This window comes from Branchiostoma floridae, chromosome 13, assembly GCF_000003815.2.
Source record: "Branchiostoma floridae strain S238N-H82 chromosome 13, Bfl_VNyyK, whole genome shotgun sequence".
Taxonomy (NCBI): domain Eukaryota; kingdom Metazoa; phylum Chordata; class Leptocardii; order Amphioxiformes; family Branchiostomatidae; genus Branchiostoma; species Branchiostoma floridae.
Genome location: NC_049991.1, coordinates 11,721,397 through 11,749,246, shown reverse-complemented (window position 1 = coordinate 11,749,246; position 27,850 = coordinate 11,721,397). Strand labels below are relative to the sequence as shown.

Sequence of the window (27,850 nt, the reverse complement as noted above, 5' to 3'; positions counted from 1 at the left end):
TACAGTAAAACTCAATAAAATCACCCCAGAAGATGAGTAATATTCACACAAGATGTGCATTTTTGAAAGTCATAGCAGCAATGTGATCTGAAATAGACAGTCCTTACAGGCACCATAAATACTGCATTTAGCACTTTTAAAAAGAAACAGTTTGCATAGATCATATTCTTGTTATAGCAGTACTAGTGTAACATAATGTAAGTTAGTTACATGTATAGCATAGCCTGAGTATCATCCTCCGTAGTGACCACTGGCTCACGACTTTTGTGTGGTTAACAAGCGAAAGTCATGAGCCAGCGGTCACTACGGAAGATGATACTCAGGCTATGTACAGCGTACAACTAATATAAAGTGTCTTCAAAATTTTAGCAATCTTCAGAAAGTGTTCAATTGTAGTACATGTACATTATCATAATCGTTCATCCAGTAACGCTATCCTTCATTATCTTTTCTACACTTTTAGACTTTTTCCACATGTCAATGCATTAATTATTCCATTTTTTTTAACATCTTATAAGATTGAATTCTGGAAAATCATCATAAGCAAGGTTTTTTTTTAAAACCTTGGTCATAGCTAGCCTGGAATCCAGCCGTGTTGTGCTCTGGTCGCTCTGCTTCCTGCCAACACGTCTGGCCTTCGTTAGGATTGGAACAATCGGCCCTTACGTTACTAATGAGTCGAAAGATAGAAGTAGTGTTCCGTTCGATTACAAACTGTAAACATGATTGTGTTCGATTTCCACCTTGGTGGTGCTAACAGCCAATCAGAAATCGCACACATAAAGCGTGCGAATATTGAAATGCCGATCGTTCGAATGGTAACGAAGGCCAGTCGTATTGTCAGGAAGCGAACCTCGGGAGCGACCAAAGCACAATACGGCTGGATTCCAGGCTAGGTCATAGCAGTTTCATTTCATTTTAGAGTTACTAATAGACACACAGGAATTTGGTCCATGTTTGTAAAGCTTGCTTTATATGGCACTTAAAACACCTTGGGCTCTGCTAATTACTCATCTTACACACTTCAGATATCATACCTGGATCACAACTTGCACTTTCTTTGTTAACATGACATGGAAGTCTGAAAGGGGCTACTACATAAAACATGAAGAGCTATCCAAGTATGTTTAAAAGATACTGTTTTGCACATGGAAGAAGCAACTTATAAGCAATTTCTAAAAGCACACTTGTCTTTCTTCAGTAAAAATATAAAGAATTAAAACCTCATATCTTGCTTTTCATTGCTTGCCCATCTCTAAGCCACCATCAACTTAAAATATATAACTGCATTAAGATCCTGTAAGATCATTATATTTCAGCCATACCATAGGTATGGTGAAATATATTGTATTCGTAATGTTTCTTTCTTTCTCCTGTCAAATCTTCACATCGATTCAACTCCGTCGTTCCTGGACCGAATGACTTGAAATTTGGCACAAGGGTAGAGTGGATCAATACCCAGGTGCTTTTTTCTCATTTTTTTCATATCTTCCTTTAAAATGATTTTATTCATGTTTTTTGCAATTTTTATGTACATTTTGCCCCCCTGTTCCCTGGTGTTACAGCCGAATGACCTAAAATTTGGTACAGAGGTGCCTTGATCATATGCCCACAAAATTCCAAAAACAATTTTTGAATATGGTACAGCAAAATGCTTAATTTTGGCATTTTTTGCCATTTTTTGCCCCAGAAATGACATTTTTTGGCTCCTATACCCCCATTTTATAACCAAATGACCTGAAATTTGGTATAGGAGTGCCGTCTACATATGCGCACATGAATTCATTGACACCTTTGGTATACATACGGTACAACAAAATGCTTAATTTTGGAATTTTTTGGCCATTTTTGACCAAAAACGTACGCTTTTGGCTCCTGTTCCCTGGTCTTGTAACCAAATGACCTACATTTTGGTAAATAGGTGCACTAGATATTCATTCAAATGACCCATGTATAATTTCTGACATGAACCACTTCAAAATGATATATTTGGGTACTTTTTTTGTAATTCTCCACTGGCCAGAGGGTCAACGACCTCAAGGTCGTTGACCTCTCCCACCTGAAGACAGCATGTGCACATGTCTATATATACTAGTAACTTGATTAAGGGGGCACACACCAGTTTATTTGGGGGTTCAAATGGAGGCGGCACACCCTCAAGTCTAGCGACCATCTCTTCCAGGGAATTATCCTGAAGGAAAATAACTGTATATGGGGTGAGAGGATACACCTTCAGCTTCAAGACCAACTGAGTTTCGATCCTTCAACTTCTCTAATTTTGAAAAATTATAGGGAAAAAACATTATTTTCATGTCAAAAATGATGCACAAAATCGGGCATTTTCGCATTGGATAAAACAGATGAAGAAGATTTTTCCGGCAAGCACGACTGATACTGCCAGAAAGAGGAAAATCTAAAGACTAATCCAGCCAATTATAAAGAAAATTCTAGTACTACAGTTTTTTTAATCATCCACGGCGCGCGGCATTGCAACTTTGCTTGACACAGCGCTTCAGAGGTAAATCTAGGTCACCGGCCTCTTTACATTCAGGCGTAGGGATATCGCGGAAGCAACGCGCGGACCAAAACACAATTTGCACCAAAAACACACCATTTCCTACGCTTTTCAGCCATGTAACCGTTTAATGTCATTTCGCAGGAAATAATGAGAAATGTCAACTCAAACATGGGCCCTCGGAAGCCTTTCGTCACTTTTTGGTCGCGGACTACCACGGACCCCAGTCGCGGAAGAACTGGGGTGTGCACCGTTAAAGAGGCAACCAATCACGTAGCCTGAGTCAACATCCCGAAGGGGATTGGCAGCCAATCAGTGAGCCCGGTGTTATCTGGATTAGTCCATTCTGGCACGGAGGGGGTACATATTCTTTAAATTCATCTTTGGACTGTTGATTATATAATGTCTCTCAATGGGAGTATTTTTGAACTGGACTATTTTGCAATTTTACATGGGGTGTACTGGAAGAGTCCATTGTTGCATGGAGGGGGGCATTTTTTAAAAATTTGTTTATGGACTTTGTGTTTTTGGACTGGTCTATTTTACCTTTTCATGCCTTTTTTGCTTAGTTCAACCTTGACCATGTTTTCAGTGAGAGTATTTCTGGACTGGTCTATTGTGCAAATTCACATGGGGTGCACTGGAAGAGTCCATTCTTGCACTAGGAATTTTGTAAGATTCATTTTTGGGTGTACTTAAGTGTCATTAGTGGAAGTGACTTTTAAACAAAAGTGTTCGATTCTTGCACATGGGTGATTTTGGAATAGTCTGTTGTTGCATGGGGAGGGAGATGGCTGAAATATGCTGCATTTGCTCTCAAGCAAATGTCGGCCTTTCTAGTTTACTTTCCTAATCAAAAAAGTAGCACTGCTCGAACTGTGCTGGAGCTGTTCTCCCAGTGTACACAGGAGTGTAGTTGTAGATTAGAGCTGAGCGCTCTTCCTCAGCGCTGGCAAACTTGTGCTGGCTTCTTCTGGCTGTAGTAAAACACAATTTGAACGACATCTCTCTCATTGAACAACATAAAGCTACAACTTAGTACAAGGACTTGAAACTGCATAAGTGCATTAGAACACTTGGACTACATGGTAGTTTCCTGATACTTACATTGTAAGGTGTTAGAATGTACATGTACTGGTGTGTAATTGGCTGCAGCTGAAAACTTACATCATGAGTACTTAGAAGAGATAAAACACAGCATAAGTGCAGATCACACTACATGTATATGATACTGCATCAAATGTGCATGATTTCCATGGTTCACGCGTTGAAATCCCTAGCAGTTCCTGATTTTGTGCACTTTGGAAAGGTACTTAACTTACCCCCGGTAAACACCTATTTTCTCACTCGACTCAGGGGAACATGAATACCCAGCTTCAGTTAGGGATGTCCTCTCAAATAGCATGCAAAGTTTCATGAGGAGAGCCACACCTCACTTATTATAAAGAGTCTGTCCTTGTGTGAGTGGGTCAAACTTAACAGTCCTGTAGGTACAACCTACTGTACTAAAACTAGTGACACTGTATAACTCCTAAAGACAGTTTACCGGTTATGTCAAGCAAAACAAAAGAAATGTGGTTTTCAGGTACAAGAAAGTTGTTAGTACATGTATGAAGAAGTTACTGTTGTGCACACATCAGCCAGCAAGGCGTACATACTTCAGTCAAAGAAGTATGTCTGGTCACTGATGGTGACATTCCCAGTGTAGACGGGTGCATAGTTGTAGATTAGAGCAGCGACCTCCTCTGCCGGAGTGGGGAATTTGTGTGCGCTTTTCCTTGCTGCAGCATCATGCGGTAAAGCAGGGACAATGGAATGGTTATTATCTCCCACAGTACACCATGCTCTAGAACGAAACAAATTAGAAGAAAGCAGAGAAATACCATGACCTAAGACACGATTGGAAGGCCCAGGAAAGTACTAGGATGCTTTGTGAGCCAAACAGTGTGGAGGGCTCTGGGAGCACTGGGGACGATTAACAAAAGAACTGAACAGAAAGGTAGTTGTTAAGAACCTTGTAGAAGCGGCTAAGGCAGTGTTTTAATGGGTATGGCAGGGAAGCAGGGAAAGCGCATGCATGGAAGACAAGCAAAATGGGTAACGGTTGGCCACTGTTGCCGCTCCAACCTGCCATGCAGGGATACTGATGAGGAGGGGCAAACCCTTAATAGGAAGTCAGCTGATGATGTCATGCAGAGCTGTGCAGAGTAGAGCAATGATGCAGTGCAGCACAGAGCATTGCAACCATACTGTATCAAGTAAAAGGTACATGTTATTAAAGCAACTTCTTAGTCAATCATAGACAACCAAAGGAATTGCAGATACTCAGTTGATCTAGGTATTAAGTTTAAAACATGTAGACTACATATCATCAAGGTAAAGGTAGTCCCATTAGCCTGTGTATGGTAAGGCAGACCCTATCTTCTACTGAATTTAAGATCCCAAACTGAAGTCAGGTAACTATTTTTACACCAAGGTAGAGTGAGGAAAGTCAAGGGAAATGCCTTTCCAAAGGACATATCATCTAGCCAGGAATGCCAGGAACCGAATCCTTGGCTTTTTGATCTTGTGTCCGCAAGCCTAGCTACTTGGCCTTTCAACACAAAGGAGTCTGCTGAACTTGTAGACCACATATCATATGGCTATAAACTGACAGCCATTTACACATAACAAACGGACCTACTACTCACCTTCACTAACTAAGAAGTTTGCCATGGCTTGTGACACCCTGGTGGCAGCATCTGAATGTGTGATCTTCAGTGGAGAGCCAAATTCAAAGTTGTTCTTCTCCGGATGCCACTGGATTCCATAGACAGGATATTTGATGGCTGCAAAATAAGAAGGAAAAAACATAGTGGTAGGAGACTAGAGACTTAGTTTAAATTTTGTTCTATGTCTGGTCAACCATCACTCATTGTCAAGGCTGAATCAGCCTTGACAATAAAATATTGTTGTACTTTTCTTGAGCTGTTCCATCCAATGATACAGCCACCCAAGTCTGTAGAATGTAGTATGCTTTGAAATGTCAAACAAAATGAGTCAAACTATGGAAACATTACGTCCAAACATTGTTAATGGCATACAGTTAAAATCTTAATGAACAAGAGTTCGTAGACCTCAGGCCTGCATGAAATGTATTGGGTTTCTGTAGACCTATTGTGTATTTTTGCCTTTTTGTCTGTGGTACGTGGTTGGAAAAATGAGCTTTTTACCGTGTTGGTTGTGCACCATGCAAAAGTCTGACTCTGAAATTCCATTTTCTGAATTTGTAAGTTTGGACATGGATGAACATTACTTATTTTGGATTTCTTAAGTATGTAACCAACCACAGTACTTTGAAGTTGTTGAGACGCTACCTTTTTTTGTCTCAGATGGCCCATGCACATGTAGTTACTCTGTCACATGATATACTAATATCTTCCTATTTCAATGTACTGACCTAATGCAGCTGCTAAGTCTCCTTGGTTTGTGTTCTTCCAATGATATTCATTAAAGATTTATTTCTGGGGTGTTATTCACTTGACATCGGAATGTTACTTGCATAATTTGACCAATGATACTTTTATCTGTAGTTCCATAGACATTAGACAATATGAATAGTGGTAGCCCCCATGCAGCAGCAACAGTTAGTCCCCAGGGCGGTATGATATTTTCATTCAATCCATCCAACCCAAACCTAAATCTCCTGTAGTATCTATTATTAAAGCCAAATTTAACAGCATAATTTACTATGAAAAATGTCCTTGTCAATCCCATTTATAGATGGCAAGCTGCTGGCAATGGAAGCTTTGAAAAGTTCAGAAGCTGTTGTAGTCAGAGCAAACACCCAGCAAACATCCCCGCAAACCAATGAGCAGTTGCTTAGAAGGGGAATTTCATCATATATTTGCCGCGACAAAATGCAACAAACGATACTGAATTTAAAACAGAACAAAGCTAAGCCTCCACCACTTAACCCTGCCTGTACCATAGATTAAGCAGGCCCAAAAACCAAGCGAATATGACTAGCCCAAAACAACAAATTACCTGTATACAGTATGGAAATGGCATTACCAAAGAAACAAAAAGAAACACAGGACAAATCATACACATACCTTTCTCTTATGCCCACACTCTATACAGTTCTCCTCCACATTAGAAAATTGCATCTTCTTCTGTTTAAGTTCAAGTTCAACCATGATTGCCAACAGGGTAAAGGAACTTGTACCGAAACTTAAAACTCAGTACTATACAGCTCTAGAAACACCACAAAGAGTAATAAGCAAACTCCAATTATACCTGACCAACAGATATATAATCTTGTACACTCCCGTCATCTGGCAAACTGTCAGTGCCACTAAGTAACCTGATACATTGAAGGTGGCCCAGGCCAGATGATGGTTCTACACCCAACCATAATCTGTTTTTAAAACCAAGCAGATATTGGGAGGATGCCCCAACCACACAAAAACAGGGTCAACCTATACAGTATCAAGTTCAAGCACTAGGAGGCCCAAAATCAAACCTGACCACCAGGACACCACAAACAACTCACGTACCAAATAGCAACACAATGGTACCTTGCGTTCCGGAGATACAGCGCACGCCCCGTGCCCGCACAAAAGGTAACCTAAAATGTCAAGTTCAAGCACCAAGGGCGCCAAAATCAAAATTGAGCATTATTCAGCCACCGCCAACACATGTGCCAAATATCATCGCGCCAGCACCAGCCGTTCAGAAGATATAACTCCGGAAACACCCCTCCCGGACACAAAATTCGACCTGCCGGGTCAAGTTCAAACGCGACAAGGCCCAAAGTCAATCCTAGGCAACAGGCAACAACCCCCCACCCATGCACCAAAAATCGTCGCAATCGCGCGTATCGTTCCGGACACACAGCGCCAAAAGTGCCCCAAAAACACCAAAAATGCCACCTGCAATGTCAAGTTCAAACGCCAGGAGGCCCAAAATCAAACCTGAGTGTTAGGCTACCACCCCCAACCCACGAACCAAAAATCGTCGTGCTCGCACCATCCGTTCACGAGATACAGCGCCCTACATCCCCGGCTACCGAAAAGTTCCCACCAGCATCAAAACCATACCTGCATACATGCAGGTAATAAACCACAATTCATATTCTCATACTGCATTAATACTATCGTATAAGTTAGGGTTGACAGTTCCTAACAAAACTTTACCTTCCATGCTGGATACAAACTCCATACCATCATCATCAGTATTTGTGGACAGAATCTTGTAAAAGCTCTTGAGCTTTGCATCATCTGTGAAATTCTGAAATGTACAAATATTCATCACTGACAACCACACAATGAAGCAATTTTCATGAATTTAAGAATAACAAAAAATCGAAGAAAGACATTTAAACAAAATATGTCATTGGTGTATAACATTGATCCTTCAAACATGCAAACAGTCATCAGAAATGTTTGATCGTCTATTACATTGCTACCTGCAAATATTCTTGTCACATTTAATACTCTTTTCCTAGGGTTAGGTTGTAGTCATGTTACTGACCTGAGGTGTGAGGCAGTACTTATGGAAGTTAGGTGTGAGAGGTAAAGTTGCCATGTCTGTCAGGATGTCCGCAGGAACCTTACCAAACATCCTACTGGACTTGTAATCTGTGGGAGAAAAAGGACTCTCTCAGTTTCTCTGCGGTATGCTCTACTACTGCTACTACATGTACTAGTCTGTAAATTAAAAGAAATGCATTCTACACAGTATCAACTTTTGCACCTTTTGTCATAACCACATTGTAAGTTGTGTTAGAACCTGAGCAAGTACACACCTGAAGAAGACTGCTTGAAGCCTCCTATCGAATATACTAAATGTAACAGTGGTGTTCTTCAAGTACTGCCTATCGTCCTTGCCCAAGGGCGCTAGTGCATTTGTGGTGACAGCGATAGTGGTCATAATTTGTAATCCGCCGACCCGGGTCGATCCCCGGTGATGGCATGTTTGTTTCTTTCTGTTCTTACTCGCCCCTCTGGTTGGTTCATAGCTCGAGAGTCAGAGCTTACACTCATCCCTATTCAGTTACCCAATCCTGGCCACTCTGGAACCTTACCTTTTGAAAAGTTCAGTTTGTAAGATTTGTTTCCTGTTCCTTTACAAGTGGTCAGCACATCCCTGTCACTGGTCAGGGCTGTCAGCTCCTGAAACCCCATACAGGTCCCCCACACAGGGAAGTAGTCCCCTTCGTCAAAAGCCTGAGGGGATCAAATTTTGTTGGTGATCCTGGTAAACCCCATGGCTACCAACTAAAACATGAAGCAAAATTTTCAAGGAAATCATAAACTGGTTAAAGTTAGATGTGATGTCCTTATAGTGAATTTATTTAATATGCGGTCATAACACCTGTTAATCATTGGACCAAGAAGGCTCCATTGAAGCCTCAAGAGTTTTAAACATTATCAGTTTTATTATCATCGTAGCTGTCAAGAAACATCAAACTTAGATTATACTTTTGTGAAATAGTAGCCTCTTTATCAGTCTGATGGCATATAAGTTCTGTTGCACCCAGTTTCTTGTTAATTTCTGGGCCTTGTAGGAGGCTAAATGTAATGAGCACTTATTTGCCTTCATTTTCATCAATGACTAACGTTATCTTTGTTAAAACTTCTCTAAAAGGAGAAAAAAATGGGAAACTGCTTATCAATATGTGATAGCAGTGATACAAAACTGTCTTAATGTGCTTATGGTATACTGTCTTGAGAAAAGACTGCATGAAACTAACCTTGAGAGCAAGATCATAAAATATCTTGGCTGACTTGGCATAGCCAGAAGTGAACTTGTTAACACCGCCCCCTGGGTACAGGACCCTGAACAACAGGAAAAAAATGCTGTGTCACTGGCTTGCTCACTTGCTGTCAATACAACATCAATCAACACCTGAATCCCCAAGCAGATGTAGACAGGCAAAATCACAACTTTTCTGAGTCTCCCAACATCTTGTTGATACTGCTTTGTAAAGTTACTTGTAACAGTGTGCTTCATGGACTGCTAAACTGAAGACGCCAAACGGCTTAAGCCTTTTCGGCCGAATGGTCTGCACCTTTGATTTGTAATCCGCCGACTCCGGTTCGATCCCGGGTGTCAGCATGTTTGTTTCTTTCTTTTCTTACTCGCCCCTCTATATTTCTACACACTTTCACTACTTACATACCCATTTAAGGAGTTGAAGAGCTTGGTGTATTCAGCTGTAGTCAAGTTAACCCTGGGGACAGAAAAGGGTGCCAACATATTGAATATGTCTACGAAGGACTCTGCTCAGTAAAGTAGAATGCTAACATTTGCACACAATTAACATCAACCCTGTCACAAATATGGCCATGTTGGAATACATTTAGTACATGATTTTTGATGGAATTTAATGATTATTTCCAGCAAGGAGCTTTCATCAGATTGATGAAAGCTCCTTGATTTCCAGACAATTTTGACAGAAAGATTCTAACCTGATTGGCACCACACGTGCGCCTGCACTCTCCAAGTACTTGATGTAGGTGGCAGGGATGTAGGTTTTCCCGAACTTTGCTCTGGCTTCACCTGAAGCCTGTGCAATTACACCTGTGCAGGAACATAAAAGGAAAGTGAGGTAAGAGAGCATTGCATGTAAGGCAGAGCTGTTCCCACCTTTTTTCATTTTTCCCAATCCTATCCCATTCTTTTAATTTGTTTGGGAGTTCCTGTTGTCGATTTTTGGCAATAAGGCCACACCCATTTAATTTCTTGGTTCACGGATTTTTTCATAAAGAATATGGAGCGATAGGGCGAAAAAAAAAAAATCGTTGGGGGGGCGAACTTTTTCTGACAAAATTGTCAGCACATGGAGCATGAAAGGTGCGACGCGTCAGGGGGGGTCTGGAAAATTGAAATCTTGACCCTCAAAAATGCTATTTGCTGCATTTCGAGGGGCAAATTTTGCTGCCAGACAATTGAGCTAAGGTTAACTGGCAATTCTATCAGCAAGACACATGCATGGTTTTAGTTTTAAGCTATTGAGGATGCCCCAAAAATATTTTCACGATTTTGAGCGTGGAAGGCGAGAGCTGTCGCAAAGTTGGTCTGGGGAAACTCTCTACTACTTTGAGGTTACCTCCCCCCCCCCCCCCCCCATAGCCCCGCAAGGGGCAACGTAAGGGGGGGGGGGGGAATGGTTGAGGTCTCAGAACACAGCTTTTCGCCTATGGGGATTTACATGGATATAAGGACCTCAAAGTGAAGTGGTTCGACGACTCAAAACCTATAGAAAGGTGCAGATACAATTTACAAGAATTTTGTGTTGAAGTCGAGGGTACAACCTACAAAATATCTGAAAATGAGCATAGATTTGCCTGCTCGTTTTTCTATAAAAGACACTTTGATTTGACCCCCATCGGAGGTCAAGGAACTGCAGTCGACGAACAGGAAGTGCCGGTAACAGTATCAATTAAGGCACAAATTCCCGCTGGCCGAAGAAGCAACGTAATCCAACTTATATAACACCAATTATTATCCTCTACCATTCACCACAGTTTCCACATCGCTGTTGTGCACGGAAGAATAACTACGGCACTTGCAAGTACAGCGGTGCACTATTTTAACACAAACTACTTTTGGGGACGGGGGTCGCGGATAAATACTGTGTTCTGACACCTTGAGGTCCCTGATCAGGGTGGGCAGGCCTCCTGCCTGGCATGTAAAGACTCAACAGTGCTCTGAGCTATTACCACCGAGCCAGGCAGGGCATTCCACTGAAATGTTTCTGGGAAAAAGGAAAATCTATAACGTTAGTTCACCTTTATCCGTAGGGTAACCTATATCCATTGTATATAAAAATAGGGTATTTTGCGATCGTCAAGTGGATGGAAGATAGTTTCGCATTGCAATATATTGAAATTTTGACATTTGAAACCCATGTCGTTGGTCTGAAATGTTAAAATACCCATTTTTATAAAACAACGAATCTAACTAGCGTTAGATGTCTTCCAGGGTACGCCGTTTGCAGATCTGAAACGCCATTTCCTATATTTCTCCAAATTTTGCTGGCAGACTGTTAAGTTAAATGTTAAAGAAAGAGACGTTTGTGGGCGATAACACACCCCCACATATTTTCACTGTGTTGTCACAAGCATGTCCTTGGTTGTCATGAGTGCCGGAGGCACAAGCCTTCGCAGGGAAGGTCCAGAGAAAATGTTGAAATCTTGACCCTCTGAAATGTCATTTTCTGATTTGAGGGGCAGTTATTCTGCTTGTAAACTAATTCAAGTAGTAAAATTTCTATTAGTTAAAGGTTTTTGAGAGGGACACTCCTGCAACATTAGTTTCACCATGTCTAGCCCCTAAGGAGCGAACCGTCACAAGGGAGGTCCAAGGACATTCTATCAGATATAACGTCCTTGGGAGGTCTGACGAAATTTTGAAATCAGGACTCTCTGAAATGAAAAATACACCAGTGTTTCAGCTTGATTTTGCTCCTCTCCAACATACTTTTTTTTGGAGGGGGGGGGGGTCATAAACGCCATCATAAACTTGACCCTCCTGTTTGTAAACAACAATCAAATTTGAATGAAATTATCCATGTCACTCACCAATGATTGGCCTGTCATTCACTTCAGGGAAGTCCCGAACTGAAAAGCCTTGTGCTGTACCAACAGCGACGATCACAAGGCTCAACACGGCAAGATTCACCATCGTGATGGTTTAGTACCCGTAGTAGATGTAACGTTATGGACACATGTAAACTACATGTGTTACTCCAGTCAGGTTGCTACTCCAGTCTTGTTAGCTTTATTCCGCTCCCGAAGGTCGCTACTTGCCAGTAGCGAGTAGCGACCTTCGGGAGTGGAACAAAGCAGCTAACAAGACTGGATTCCAGGCTAATTACCACCGAGGCAGGCAGGGCATTCCACTGAAATGTTTCTGAGAAAAAAGGAAAATCTATAGATGTCTTCCCGGGTACACACTTGGCAGATCTGAAACGCCATTTCCTATATTTCTCAAAATTTTGCTGGCAGACTGTTAAGTTTGATGTTAAAGAAAGAGACGTTTGTGGGCGAGGACAACCCCCCACCTATTTTCACTGTGTTGTCATGAGTGCCGGAGGCACAGGCCGTTGCAGGGAGGTCCAGAGAAAATGTTGAAATCTTGACCCTCTGAAATGTCATTTTCTGCATTTGAAGGGCAGTCATTCTGCTTGTAAACTAACTCAAGTAGTAAAATTTCTATTAGTTAAAGGTTTTTGAGAGGGACGCTCCCGCAACATTATTTTCACCATGTCTAGCCCCTAAGGGGCGAACCGTCACAAAGGAGGTCCAAGGACATTCTATCAGATATAACGTCCTTGGGAGGTCTGACGAAATTTTGAAATCAGGACTCTCTGAAATGAAAAATACACCAGTGTTTCAGCTTGATTTTGCTCCTCTCCAACATACTTTTTTTGGGGGGAGGGGGTCATAAACGCCATCATAAACTTGACCCTCCTGTTTGTAAATATGAAATTATCCATGTCACTCACCAATGATTGGCCTGTCATTCACTTCAGGGAAGTCCCGAACTGACAAGCCTTGTGCTGTACCAACAGCGACGATCACAAGGCTCAACACGGCAAGATTCACCATCGTGATGGTTTAGTACCCGTAGTAGATGTAACGTTATGGACACATGTAAACTACATGTGTTACTCCAGTCAGCTCGCTACTCCAGTCTTGTTAGCTTTGTTCCGCACCCGAAGGTCGCTACTCGCTACTGGCGAGTAGCGACCTTCGGGAGCGGAACAAAGCAGCTAACAAGACTGGATTCTAGGCTAATTACCACCATCATTTACTTTAAAACATCATTCCAAGCACTGGAAAGGTCAGTTCTCAGCCCCCCCTTCCGATTGAGAGATGGACGATAAATGGTGGTTTTATTGATATATAGACACTTATTATCATTATATCCCTTGTTAGCCTTTCTTATTTTGCTAGAATGTATCACAGAACCTTTGTCAGTTACCTTTTTGTTTATTTAGAACACTGTTTAGAATACCTCTGTAGTTACCTACCATATTTACTTTAGAACACCTTAGCCGTTACCTTTTTGTTTATTTAGAACGTAAGAAGTATTCCTTATTCCGCAGAGTTGTAAACTTTTATTTTTATTTCACTGAAGAAGAACGACGGATGTCGTTTGAAACGTCTGAATTAAATTTGATTTATCCAGAAGAAGAGATTCAACTTTCATCTATTCATTATATTCCTGGATGTATAATCTTCACAAACGTGACATTATAATTAGCATGGGTACCATCCTAATTCTACCCCGGGATCCTCACACTAGCTGGCAGTGGCATTAGCATTACACACATTTACAGAAATGAAGAACACAAAGATCAGGAAAGTAAAACTCGAAAAATAAAATCACTCCAGAAGACGAGTAATATACACATGATTTATATTTTTGAAAGTCATAGCAGCAATATGAACTGAAATACAAATAGTCTTTACAGGCACCATAAAGATTGCATGTGAACATTATTTAAAAACGACCAATTTGCATAGATCAAACATAATATAAGTTTTTCACATCTTATGGAGATGGTGATGCCTAGAGTTCAGGGAAATCATCATAGCAAAGAGAGTTTTTTTTTTTTCAACCTTGATCATAGCAGTTTCATTTCAAACATTAATAGGCACACAGCGGAATTTGGTCCATGTTTGTAAAGCTTCCTTATTGTTTGCTCATGGCACTTAAGTTAAAACACTCTGGGCTACATTAATTATGGTACATCGTACAGTACGTACACACTTGCTATTATAGCTGGATCATAACCTGCTCTTTCTTTGTTAAAAACAATATGGAAGTCCGAAAGCTACATGTACATAACAAGACATTGATGAAGCAATCAAAGTAATTCTTAAAACATACTGTTTTGCTGTAGTATTGGAGGTAGTGATCTTAGGACTTTCTAAAAGTACACTTTTCTTTCATGAGTAAAAATATGGATTGAAGGATTAAAAACCTCATACAGTGACTTGCTTTAGATTTTTTTGCTTGATCATCATTATGACACCATCACCTTAAAATACATAACTGCATTTAGATCCTGTTTGACCATTTATTTTCCTAATCAAAAAAGTAGCACTGCTCGAAGTGTGACGCAGCTGCTGTCCCAGTGTACACAGGTGTGTAGTTGTAGATCAGAGCACAGCACTCTTCCTCAGGGCTGGCAAACTTGTGCTGACTTTTTCTGGCTGTAGTAAAACACAATGTGAATGACTAGGGCTGGGTACCAGTAGAAAACCGGTTTTTCTCATTGGACCGTTCCAGAAAAACCGGACCTGAAAAAATTCCATGGACCGGATGTTGGACTGACTGGAATTTGAACTGATTATATAGCCAGGCATTCGCACGTTTTCGGGGTTACTGGTCTAGGAAAATAACAAGGTCAAAGCAGAGTAGACTCTATAGTCATCTTTACCAACTTTTACAGTCAATCGTACAGAGGTAGTTAGCCTTGTCGGATTTTTTAAAGCGCCAGTGGGAGTCGAATACTGCACAAAACAGATTTCTTTGTAGCAAAATGGACCATTGTTTTGAGTATCGTCCATTCACAAGCTTTCACATAATGAAGCAGGTCCAGGTTCAGGTCCGGACCTGGACCTGATCCTCTGGACCTGAATTTTCTATAACGGTACCCACCCCTATGAATGACATCTCTCTCATGGAACAACATAAAGCTTTAACTTAGTACAAGGTCTGTTGCTTGAAACTGTATAAGCACATTAGAACATTTTTTAACTTTGTCTACATGGCAGTTTCCTGATACTAAAGGCATCTGAATGTGCATGTACTGGTGTGTAGTTGGCTGCACCTGAAAACTTACAATATTTGAGTACTTATATAGGAGAGTGCTGATTGAAAACAAAGAACACAAACTATATGTATATGATAATGCATCAAGTGTGCACGATTTCCATAGTTTGAATCCCTAGCTGATTTTCTGCCCTTTGGAAAGGTACTTAACACCTAACATTATGTCCTCAATCGACTCCTCAAATGGCATTACAAAGTCCCATCAGGAGAGCCAAACCTCACTTATTTAAAAAGGGTAAGGGTCCGTCCCAGTGTGAGTGGATTAAACTTACCTGTCCTGTATTGTACCTACTGTACAAAAACTAAGTGTGTTACTTCTAAAGGCACTGGTTATGTGAAACAAAACGAAATAAATGTGGTTTGAGGTATAAGGAAGTTGTTAGTACTGAAGTGACTAGCGCACACATCAGCCAGCATGGCGTACCTACTTCAGTCAATGAAGTATGTCTGATCACTGATGGTGACATTCCCAGTGTAGACAGGTGCATAGTTGTAGATTAGAGCAGCCACCTCCTCTGCCAAAGTGGGGAATTTGTGTGTGCTTTTCCTCGCTGCAGCACCATGCGGTAAAGCAGGGACATTGGAATGGTTATTCTTTCCTTTAGCACACCTTATTAATAATAGAGCTCACCATGCTCTAGAAGGAAACAAATTAGAAGAAAGCAGAGAAATACCATGACCTATGGCACGATTGGAAGGGCCGCGGCTTCCAAATGAAAGTACTTGAGCGTGAGCCAAACAGTGTGGAGGGCTCTTGGAGCACTGGGGACTATTAACAAAAGAACTGATTGAGAAGAGAAAGGTAGTTTTTAAGAACCTTGTACAAGTGGCTAAGGCAGTGTTCCATTGGGTATGGCAGGGATGCAGGGAAAGCGCATGGAAGACAAGCAAGATGGGTAACGGTTGGCCACTGTTGCCGCTCCAACCTGCCATACAGGGATAGCACTGATGAGGAGGGGCAAACCCTCAAGTCAAGGATGGTCGGAAGTCAGCTGATGATGTCATGCAGAGCTGTACAGAGTAGAGCAAACATGCAGTGCAGCACAGAGCATTGCAACCATACTGTGTCAACTAAAAGGTACATGTTATTAAAGCAACTTCATAGTCAATCATAGACAACCAAAGGAATTGCAGATACATGTACATTTGATCTTGGTATTATGGGTAAAACATATTATGTAGACCACATATCATTAAGGTAAAGGTTAAGGTAGTCCCATAGCCTGTGTATAGGTCATGGTACAGGAAGGCAGAGCCTGTCTCCTTCCACTGTGTTTTGTTTTACATCCCAAAATGAAGTCAGGTACCCTGGGCAGAGTGAGAAAAGTCAAGGAAAATACCTTTCCCAAGGTCAGGACACATCATCTATCCAGGAATGCCAGGAACTGAACCCATGGCCTGTTGAGCTCGTGTCCGCTAGCCTAGCTACTTGACCTTTTGACACTAAGGAAAGGAGTCTGATGAACTTTTGAAAGTAGACCACATATCATATGGCCTTAAACTGACAGCCATTTACACATATCAAATGGTCTTTACTACTCACCTTCACTAACTAAGAAGTTTGCCATTGCTTGTGACACCCTGGTTGCAGCATCTGAATGTGTGATCTTCAGTATAGAGCCAAATTCAAAGTTGTTCTTCTCTGGATGCCACTGGACTCCATAGACGGGATATTTGATGGCTGCAACATGAGACAAAAAACATATTGCCATAGCAGGAGACTTGAGAGTGAGGATAAACTTTGTTTAATAAATGTCTGGGTCTGGTCAACCATCAGCCTTGATATTTATGTATTAGAATAAGTTCATCTGATATAAAATATTGTAACTGTAGTATTTTTCTTGAGCAGTTCCACCCAATGATAAAGTGATCCAAGGCTTTGGAATGTAGAATGATTTAAAATGTCAAACACGATGAGTCAAACACAACTATGGAAACATTAAATCGAAAGATTGTAGATGTCATACATGTACAATTGAAATCTTAATGCATAAACCACAATTCATATTCCCAAGTTGCAAGAATACTATCATGTAAGCTAGGGTTGTTCCTATTAGAACTTACCTTCCATGCTGGACACAAACTCCATACCATCATCATCAGTATTTGTGGACAGAATCTTGTAAAAGCTCTTCAACTTTGCATCATCTGTAAAAATCTGGAAGGTACAAATATTCAAGAAATAAATGAAAATCTTCATGACTGACAACCACACAATGAAGCAAATGTCATGAATTCAAGAATAACAAAAAATCAAATGAAGACATTTGAACAACATAGATTATTTGGTACTGTAACATTAGTCCTCTAAGCAGTCATCACAAATCTAGGATTGTCTAGTTTACCTTGCTACCTGTAAGTATTCTTGTCACATTTAATATGGTGTTTTATTAACTTTCCACTATCTCATTACCTAAAGTGTAAGTAGTACTCGTGTTACCTGAGGTGTGAGGCAGTACTCATGTTACCTGCAGTCTGAGGTAGTACTCATGTTACCTGAGGTGTGAGGCAGTACTCATGTTACCTGAGGTGTGAGGCAGTACTCATGTTACCTGAGGTGTGAGACAGTACTCATGTTACCTGAGGTGTGAGGCTGTACTCATGTTACCTGAGGTGTGAGGCTATACTCATGTTACCTGAGGTGTGAGGCTATACTCATGTTACCTGAGGTGTGAGGCAGTACTCATGTTACCTGAGGTGTGAGGTAATGCTCATGTTACTTGAAATGCGAGGCAGAACTCATGTTACCTGAGGTGTGAGGCAGTACTTGTGGAAGTTTGGTGTGAGAGGTAAAGTTGCCAAGTCTGTCAGGATGTCCACAGGAACCTTACCAAACATCCTGCTGGACATGTAATCTATGGGGAAGAAATGATTTACTATTACTACTGCTACATGTACTAATTTGTAAATAAAAAAATGCAATAATTCTATAGGATCTAATTTTGTGCCTTTTATCATAACCACATTGTAAGCTGTGTTAGAACCTGAGCAGGTTAGGAAAAATTAATTATTGGTGGCATTCATACAAAGTACACACCTGACGAAAACTGCTTCTATCCAAGATGCATTTCAAAGCTCGAGAATCAGAGCTTTCACTCATCCATATACCGTTACCCAATCGTGGCCACTCTGGAACCTTACCTTTTGAGAAGTTCAGTTTGTAAGATTTGTTTTCTGTTCCTTTACAAGTGGTCAGCACATTCCTGTCACTGGTCAGGGCTGTCAGCTGCTGAAACCCCATACAGGTCCCCCACACAGGGAAGTAGTCCCCTTCATCAAAAGCCTGAGGGGTTCAAATGTGTCAGTGATTCTGGTAAACCTTAGGATAGGCACCAAGAAGACTCCATTGAATCCTCATCCTGACAAAAGACATAAAACTGTGAAGCATAGCCTCTTTTGATAGAAGGCTCTACAAGTCTGGCTATTTTATGTGATGGCATATCAGTTCTATTGCACTCAGTTCTTGTTTCCGGGCATTGTAGGAGGAAATTCACACCTAGTTGCCCCATCAATGCCTATCTTTGTTAACAAATTACTAAATGAGAAAAATAGGGAATTACTAATCAATCTGTGGTAACAGTGATGAAAATCATGATACAGAAGTGCTTAATTTGCTTACAGTATGAAACTTACCTTGATAGCAAGATCATAAAATATCTTGGCTGACTTGGCATAGCCAGAAGTGAACAGGTTAACACTGCCCCCTGGGTACAGGACCCTGAACAACAGGAAGAAATGCTGTGTCACTGCTTGCAGACAATACAACTAAGGAGGTTATATAATGTCCTTAAATATATACCAAGGACATTATATAATGTCCTTGATACAACCAAGACAAAAGCTCATTGATAAAACACACCTGCTATAGTGGGATACCCTAATCTCCAAGCAGAATTAGGAAGGCAAAATCGTAATGTTGATAAGGATCCCAGTATCCTCTTGATACTGCTTTATAAACTACACACTTTCACAACTTACATACCCATTTAAGGAGTTGAAGAGCTTGGTGTATTCAGCTGTAGTCAAGTTAACCCTGGGGACAGAAAATGGTGTCAACATAAAGAATATGTCTATGAGGGACTCGTGTACAAATGTTGGCATTTTACTTTACTTTTAATAGTAAAGTAAAATGCCAACATCTGTACACAATGAAAATCAACACTGTCACAAATATGATCATGCTGCAATACATTTAACATTTGATAGTATATGATTTTCAATAGAACTTAATGATGATTTCCAGATAATTTTGACAGCCCTTTTTTAAAGATCCTGACCTGATTGGCACCACACGAGCACCTGCACTCTCCAAGTACTTGATGTAGGAGGCAGGGATGTAGGTTTTCCCGAACTTTGCTATGGCTCCTCCTGAAGCCTGTGCAATTACACCTGTCATAGGAAGATCAAAGGAATGTGAGAAAAGAGAGCATTGCATGTGAGGCAGAGCTATTCCCAGCTTTTTATTTTCCCGCCCCACTCATAATCTGTTTGGGAGTTCCTGTTGCCAAATGTCGCCACTAACTGGCACAATGACAGTGCAAAAATATATAATGTAATGAGGCAAAAGTTGATAAACAGGTTATACTTATAAAGTTATAGCCATGTTTTATACTCACCGATGATCGGCCTGTCATTCACTTCAGGGAAGTCCCGAACTGACAAGCCTTGTGCTATACCAACAGCGACGATCACAAGGTTCAACACGGCAAGATTCGCCATCATACTAGTTTAGTACAGATGGAAATACACTAAACAAGACTATGTTTTTCTCCGATCGTGTGACCATGTGACCAGTTGTCTGCATTGACCTGTGTGACCTGTCATGACCTATCATTGGGCTGCCCAATTTGCATAACGAAATTGGACATTATTTCTTGTGCCTGATTCACCTATCTTTATTACAGAAATTAGGAACACAAGATCAGAAAATAAAAATATAAAATCACCACAGAAGACTAGTAATATACACAAGATTTGTATTTTTGAAAGTCATAGCAGCAATGTGATCTGAAATACAGACAGTCCTTACAGGCACAATAAACATTGCATGTTAACATTTAAAAACAACCAGTTTGCATAGATCAAATTCTTTTTATAGCAGTGCTAACATAATGCAAGTTAGTTACATGTACATCATACAACTAATATAAAGCATATACGGGCTTCAGGTTGCTGTCATTCAAAATTTTCAGCAATCTTCAGAACTTTTATGTGCAAGTTTTCAATCATAGTCATGTACATGTACTACAAAAATACTCCAATGAAAATCATTCTCATCTGACAAAAAATAAATGGTATCCAATAGTATGAGCTTTATATTGATAGACATCATCCCCTCTGAGGTGAGCACCCACTGGCAAAACATAGTGTAGATACACACAGACAAGCTAAAACAATACTACAGGTGAAGTAATGCAACAACTTCAAAGAAGTATACATGTGCTTACACCTTGGAACGTACATTGGTAATTTTGTATGCTCTGAAAAGTCTTACAATCTTTGTTAACTGATATCGTTCAACTGAAATGTGACCATAATTTGCATTCATTTTGTGCCTATCCCAAAAATCAAAATTCATACTGACGTAATGTCATTGTAAAAGATAAAGCAGTACTGAGCACAATACATTACAATTACCATAATTATTCACCTTGTAACTATCTCAGAGTCTTTTAAAAATCTTTTCTACACTTTTAGACTTTCTCTCTACCTCTCAATGTATTAAATTCCAATTTTTCACATCTTGTGGAGATGATGATGCCTGGAGTTCAGGGAAATCATCATAGCAAGGTAGGTTTTTTTTCAACCTTGATTATAGCAGTTTCATTTCATTTCAAACAGTAATAGGCACACAGAGGAATTTGGTCCATGTTTGTAAAGCTTGCTAGTTGCTTGCTTGCTTGCTGTCATAGCTGGATCATAACCTGCTCTTTCCTTATTTAAAACAATATGGAAGTCCGAAAGCTACATGCACATAAAAAGACATTGATGAAGCTATCAAAGTAATTCTTAAAACATACTGTTTTGCTGTAGTATTGGAGGTAGTGATCTTAGGACTTTACTAAAAGTACACTTTTCTTTCTTGAGTAAAAATATGGATTGAAGGATTAAAAACCTCATAGAGTGACTTGCTTTGGATTTTTTTTGCTTGATCGTCATTATGGTACCACCACCTTAAAATATATAACTGCATTTAGATCCTGTTTGATCATTTATTTTCCTAATCAAAAAAGTAGCACTGCTCGAAGTGTGCCGCAGCTGTTGTCCCAGTGTACACAGGTGTGTAGTTGTAGATCAGAGCTGAGCGCTCTTCTTCAGGGCTGGTGAACTTGTGCTGACTTCTTCTGGCTGTAGTAAAACACAATTTGAATGACATTTCTCTCATAGAACAACATAAAGATACAACTTAGTACAAGGTCTGTTACTTGAAACTGTATAAGCACATTAGAACATTTTTTAACTTTGTCTACATGGTAGTTACCTGATACTTAAGGCATCTGAATGTGCATGTACTGGTGTGTAGTTGGCTCCACCTGAAAACTTACAATATTTGAGTACTAATTGAAAACAAGCTATATGTATATGATAATGCATCAAGTGTGCATGATTTCCATGGTTTGAATCCCTAGCTGATTTTCTGCCCTTTGCAAAGGTACTTAACACCTAACATTATGTCCTCAATCGACTCCTCAAATGGCATGCAAAGTCCCATCAGGAGAGCCAAACCTCACTTATTAAAATTAAAAAAGGGTAAGGGTTTGTCCCAGTGTGAGTGGATTAAACTTACCTGTCCTGTATTGTACCTACTGTACAAAAACTAAGTGCAGGTTATGTGAAACAAAACGAAAGAAGTGTGGTTTGAGGTATAAGGAAGTTGTTAGTACATGTACAAAGAAGTGACAGTTGCGCACACATCAGCCAGCATGGCGTACCTACTTCAGTCAATGAAGTATGTCTGGTCACTGATGGTGACATTCCCGGTGTAGACGGGTGCATAGTTGTAGATTAGAGCGGCCACTTCCTCTGCCGGGGTGGGGAATTTGTGTGCGCTTTTCCTCGCTGCAGCATCATGCGGTAAAGCAGGGACATTGGAATGGTTATTCTTTCCTTTAGCACACTTAATTGATAATAGAGCTCACCATGCTCTAGAAGGAAGCAAATTAGAAGAAAGCAGAGAAATACCATGACCTAAGACTCCAAATGAAAGTACTAGGATGTTTTGTGAGCCAGTGTGGAGGGCTCTGGGAGCACTGGGGACTACTTGTATATTAGCAAAAGAACTGAAGAGAAAGGTAGTTGTTAAGAACCTTGTAGAAGTGGCTAAGGCAGTGTTCTAATGGGTATGGCAGAGAAGAAGGGAAAGCACATGCATGGAAAACAAGCATGATGACATTGTGTAACGGATTGGCCACTGTTGCCGCTCCACATGTCATGCAGGGATAGTACTGATGGGGGTCGAAACCCTCAAGTCAAGGATGGTCGGAAGTCAGCTGATGATGTCATGCAGAGCTGTACAGAGTAGAGCAAACATGCAGTGCAGCACAGAGCATTGCAACCATACTGTATTGAGTAAGATAAATGGTACATGTTATTAAAGCAACTTCTCAGTCAATCATAGACAACCAAAGGAATTGCAGATCCTCTAAAGTTGATCTTGGTATAAACATATGTAAACCACATATCATCAATGGTTAAGATAGTCCCATAGCCTTAGTGTATACGGCATGGTAAGGCAGACCCTATCTTCTTCTACCGAAGTTTAACATCCCAAACTGAAGTCAGGTAACCATTTTGACAAGGTAGAGTGAGGAAATCAAGCCTTTCCCAAAGACACATCATCTAGCCAGGAATGCCAGGAGCTGAACCCATGACCAACTGATCTCTCGTCCGCTAGCCTAGCTACTTGGCCTTTCAACATCAAGGAGTCCGATGAACATTTAGACCACAAATGGGCTTAAAACTGACAGTCATTCACACATGACAAATGGTCCTTACAACCCACCTTCACTGACTAAGAAGTTTGCCATGGCTTGTGACACCCTGGTTGCAGCATCTGAATGTGTGATCTTCAGTAGAGAGCCAAATTCAAAGTTGTTCTTCTCAGGATGCCACTGGACTCCATAGACAGGATATTTGATGGCTGCAACAAGAGACAGAAAACATATTTCCATGGCAGGAGACGTGCGAGTAAGTATAAATTTTGTTTAATGTCTGGTTAACCATCAGCCTTGACATTTATGTGTCAGAATAAGTTCATCTGATATGAAATATCATAACTGTAGTACTTTTCTTGAGCAGTTTCACACAATGATAAAGTGTGGCGACTCAAACACAACAATAGAAACATTAAATCCAAACATTGTAGATGTCATGCAGTTAAAATGTTAATGCATAAACCACAATTCATATTCCCAAGCTGCATGAATACTATCATGTAAGTTAGGGTTGTTCCTATTAGAACTTACCTTCCATGCTGGACACAAACTCCATATCATCATCATCAGTATTTGTGGACAGAATCTTGTAAAAGCTCTTCAACTTTGCATCATCTGTAAAATTCTGGAATGTGCAGATATTCAAGAAATAAATGAAAATCTTCATGACTGACAACCACACAATGAAGCAAATGTCATGAATTCAAGAATAAGGCCATGTTGATGGATGACATCCTCTGGGAACTCCAAAATTGATGCGAGCGAGCGAATAAAAAAAAGTTTGGCCAAAAAAAAAGTTGGCTTCAGTATGAAATCAAAGTGGCCAGGAAGGTTGAACATAGGACTACAAACACATAGTATGGTATACCAGCAGTTAGATGTTGCGACCAGTACATCATACGGGTGCAAAACATTTTTTTCTTCTTCTTGGACCAATCTGAAATAAACAGACCTGAAAAAAATCAGACGAACGAGGTTCGCCAATTGCAAAATGGACACACTATGTCGGCGGGTGTTTGAGGTCTTACCGGGCCAAGAAGACACCAAAAGCGAAGTGAGTAGAGGTTATAGTCACTTGTACCAAGTTTCTACAAGCAAAGGTACAGAGACAGTTAGCCTTTATTACATGAAGATGGGATTTTAAAATACCAGTGGTAGTCCAATGATCCACCAAAGAGATTCCTTTGTAGCAAAATTGACCAATTACCATTGTTTTGAGTATTATCAGTTCTCAAGTTTCCACAGACAATCAGGTCCAGGTTCACGTCCACCTGGAAATGATCCTCTGGACCTGAACGGGACCTATCCTGAATTTACTGGTACATGTACAAACCCCTACCAAAAACACTTTTTTTTTCCTTCTGTCCTTTCACATCCTATTCTTTGACTTTAGAGATTTATTTTGGCATTCTATGGCATCAGTTATCGATTTTCTGATACTTTTTTTTCAATCTACGGAATATTTGTGCTCATTTTACAGCTGCTTTGCACAATGTACTGTGTGGTCCAAAACTTTTTTTTTGTGTGGAAATGGCCGAAAATTGGTGCGAGCGTGGATGTCATCCATATAATCAAATCAACATGGCCTAACAAAAAATCAAATGAAGACATTTGAACAAAATAAATTATTTGGTACTGTAACATTAGTCCTCTAAGCAGTCATCACAAATCTAGGATTGTCTAGTTTACCTTGCTACCTGTAAGTATTCTTGTCACATTTAATATGGTGTTCTATTAACTTTCCACTATCTCATTACCTAAAGTGTGAGGCAGTACTCATATTACCTGAGGTATGAGGCAGTACTCATGTTACCTGAGGTGTGAGGTAGTACTCATGTTACTTGAAATGTGAGGCAGTACTCATGTTACCTGAGGTGTGAGGCAGTACTCATGTTACCTGAGGTGTCAGAGACAGTGCTCATGTTACCTGAGGTGTGAGGCAGTACTCATGTTACCTGAGGTGTGAGGCAGTACTCATGTTACCTGAGGTGTGAGGCAGTACTCATGTTACCTGAGGTGTGAGGCAGTACTCGTGGAAGTTTGGTGTGAGAGGTAAAGTTGCCATGTCTGTCAGGATGTCCACAGGAACCTTGCCAAACATCCTACTGGACTTGTAATCTATGGGGAAGAAATGATGTCAGTATCTCTGTGGTACGTACTATTACTACTGCTACATGTACTAATCTGTAAATAAAAAAATGCATTAATTTTATAGGATCTAATTTTGTACCTTTTATCATTATCTTATTGTAAGCTGTGAAAAATTAATTATTGGTGGCATTCATACAAAGTACACACCTGAAGAAAACTGCTCCTATCCAATATGCATTTCCTAGCTCGAGAGTCAAAGCTTTCACTCATCCATATACTGTTACCCAATCCTGGCCACTCTGGAACCTTACCTTTTGAAAAGTTCAGTTTGTAAGATTTGTTTCCTGTTCCTTTGCAAGTGGTCAGCACATTCCTGTTACTGGTCAGGGCTGTCAGCTGCTCAAACCCCATACAGGTCCCCCACACAGGGAAGTAGTCCCCTTCATCAAAAGCCTGAGGGGTTCAAATATGTCAGTGATTCTTGAAAACCCCATGTCTGCCCACTAAAATAGCAAGCAAAGGAAAATGATTAAAGCTTGTGCAAAAACTTATGTCCTTGGGGATTGGTAAATGGGAATATAATGAATATTGCAGTCACAACACCTGTTAATCAAAGGAGCACTATACTGGTACATTGGTACTTTAGATGTAAACTTTGTGCCAAGAAGGCTCCATTGAAGCCTCATTAGTTTTACACAGTTACATTTGGGCTGTATGAAAGAAACTAAGAAGGTTAAAACGAGTTAAAACTTATTTTTAAAACTTATCTTAACCTCCTTGATGAAACCAAGGTGAAACTTACATTGAGAGCAAGATCATAAAATATCTTGGCTGACTTAGCATAGCCAGAAGTGAACATGTCAACACCGCCCCCTGGGTACAGGACCCTGAACAACAGGAAGAAATGCTGTGTCACTGCTTGCTGTCAATAGATTTACAACCAAGGACATTATATAATGTCCTCCATACAAGCAAGATAAAAGCTCATTGATAAAACACACCTGCTATAGTGGGATACCCTGATATCCAAGCAGAATTAGGAAGGCAAAATCGTAATGTTTCCAAGGCTCCCAGTATCTATGTGATACTGCTTTATGTAGCTACGGCCGCGTGGCGCGTTGGTACACCCGATCCCTCGATCTCGGAAGTTAAGCAACGCGACGGTCCGGACAGTGCTTGGATGGGAGACCAACCAAGGACGTCCGGATTGCTGTAGCCTCACGAAGCTTTCCACGAAATCGTCTTCCGGGAGGGACGTAAAACGGGGGTCCCGTGCTCGAGGAGGTGCCTCGACCACGTTAATCAGCCTCATTACTCATAATGGGCACCTACTGGCTGGCAAAATACACCTGGTGATTATTATTATTATTATAAACTACACACTTTCACAACTTACATACCCATTTAAGGAGTTGAAGAGCTTGGTGTATTCAGCTGTAGTCAAGTTAACCCTGGGGACAGAAAATGGTGCCAACATATTGAATATGTCTATGAAGGAGTACTCAGTTTGATTTTTATTTGCACATTAAAAAAGGAAATATATAAAGTAAAGATAAATGATACATAAAAAAATGCGCGGGAGCGAGGGAGAGGCCAAAAAGGCTTATCGGAGCCCTCCTCCTAACAACTAATGAACACAATTCGATTGAAATAATTGAAATGGGACACAAATGATAACTAAAACATAAATGAGTAACAACAATTAGATGATTTACAATAAGGCAACAGTACAGTTAAGTCAACATTTGCACACAATGAACATCAACAACCCTGTCACAAATATGACAATGCTGCAATACATTTAGTATACGATTTTGGTGGAATTAATTAATTAAGGTTAACTGCCCTACAATTTTGACAAAAAAATTCTAACCTGATTGGCACCACACGTGCACCTGCGCTTTCCAGGTACTTGACATAGGAGGCAGGGATGTAGGTTTTCCCGAACGTTGCTCTGGCTCCCTCTGAAGCCTGTGCAATTACACCTGTCATAGGAAGATCAAAGGAAGGTGAGAAAAGAGAGCATTGCATGTGAGGTAGAGTTGTTCCCAGCTTTTCATTTTTCCCGTCAAACTTAATCTGTTTGGGAGTTCCTGTTGTCAAATGTCACCACTAATTGGCACAATGACCGTGCAAAAATATCATATAATTCTTGATGGCCTGAATGAAGTAATTATGGCCATGTTTACTCACCGATGATCGGCCTGTCATTCACTTCAGGGAAGTCCCGAACTGACAAGCCTTGTGCTGTACCAACAGCGACGATCACAAAGCTCAACACGGCAAGATTCGCCATCATACTAGTTTAGTACAGATGGAAAGACACTATAAACAAGACTATGTTTTTCTCCGATCGTGTGACCATGTGACCAGCTGTCACATTGACCTGTGTGACCTGTCATGACCTATCATTAGGCTGCCCATTGCATAACGAAATTGGACATTATTTCTTGTGCCTGCTTGAACTATCTTTTCT

At 40.5% G+C, this 27,850-nt stretch overlaps 2 protein-coding genes across 6 annotated transcripts; both read right to left on the bottom strand.

Moving 5' to 3' along the window:
- LOC118428959 (gamma-glutamyl hydrolase-like) lies at positions 1-20,236 on the bottom strand. The gene is made up of 17 exons (XM_035839283.1): positions 19,966-20,236; positions 19,627-19,738; positions 19,332-19,382; positions 18,983-19,067; positions 18,491-18,632; positions 18,098-18,204; positions 17,414-17,507; positions 16,893-17,030; positions 9,970-10,081; positions 9,681-9,731; positions 9,252-9,336; positions 8,583-8,724; positions 8,030-8,136; positions 7,693-7,786; positions 5,206-5,343; positions 3,356-3,492; positions 1-1,308 (listed from the first exon to the last, which is right to left on the bottom strand). The coding sequence occupies exons 1-16, from the start codon at positions 20,069-20,071 to the stop codon at positions 3,365-3,367; spliced, it is 1,692 nt and encodes a 563-aa protein (XP_035695176.1). The 5' UTR covers positions 20,072-20,236; the 3' UTR covers positions 1-1,308; positions 3,356-3,364.
- Positions 14,611-27,789, bottom strand: LOC118428980 (gamma-glutamyl hydrolase-like). Of its 5 annotated transcripts, none has more exons than XM_035839311.1 (10): positions 27,568-27,788; positions 27,248-27,359; positions 26,775-26,825; positions 26,177-26,261; positions 25,686-25,827; positions 25,295-25,401; positions 23,815-23,908; positions 23,352-23,489; positions 22,286-22,408; positions 14,611-14,727 (listed from the first exon to the last, which is right to left on the bottom strand). In XM_035839311.1, the coding sequence occupies exons 1-9, from the start codon at positions 27,671-27,673 to the stop codon at positions 22,287-22,289; spliced, it is 957 nt and encodes a 318-aa protein (XP_035695204.1). In that variant the 5' UTR covers positions 27,674-27,788; the 3' UTR covers positions 14,611-14,727; position 22,286. The 5 variants fall into 5 exon arrangements, with proteins under 5 accessions (XP_035695204.1, XP_035695203.1, XP_035695202.1 ...); XM_035839310.1 differs by lacking the exon at positions 14,611-14,727 and adding an exon at positions 20,312-21,697 and having other exon boundaries at positions 22,282-22,408; XM_035839309.1 differs by lacking the exon at positions 14,611-14,727 and adding an exon at positions 20,312-21,697.
- Positions 27,790-27,850: the final 61 nt, after the last annotated feature.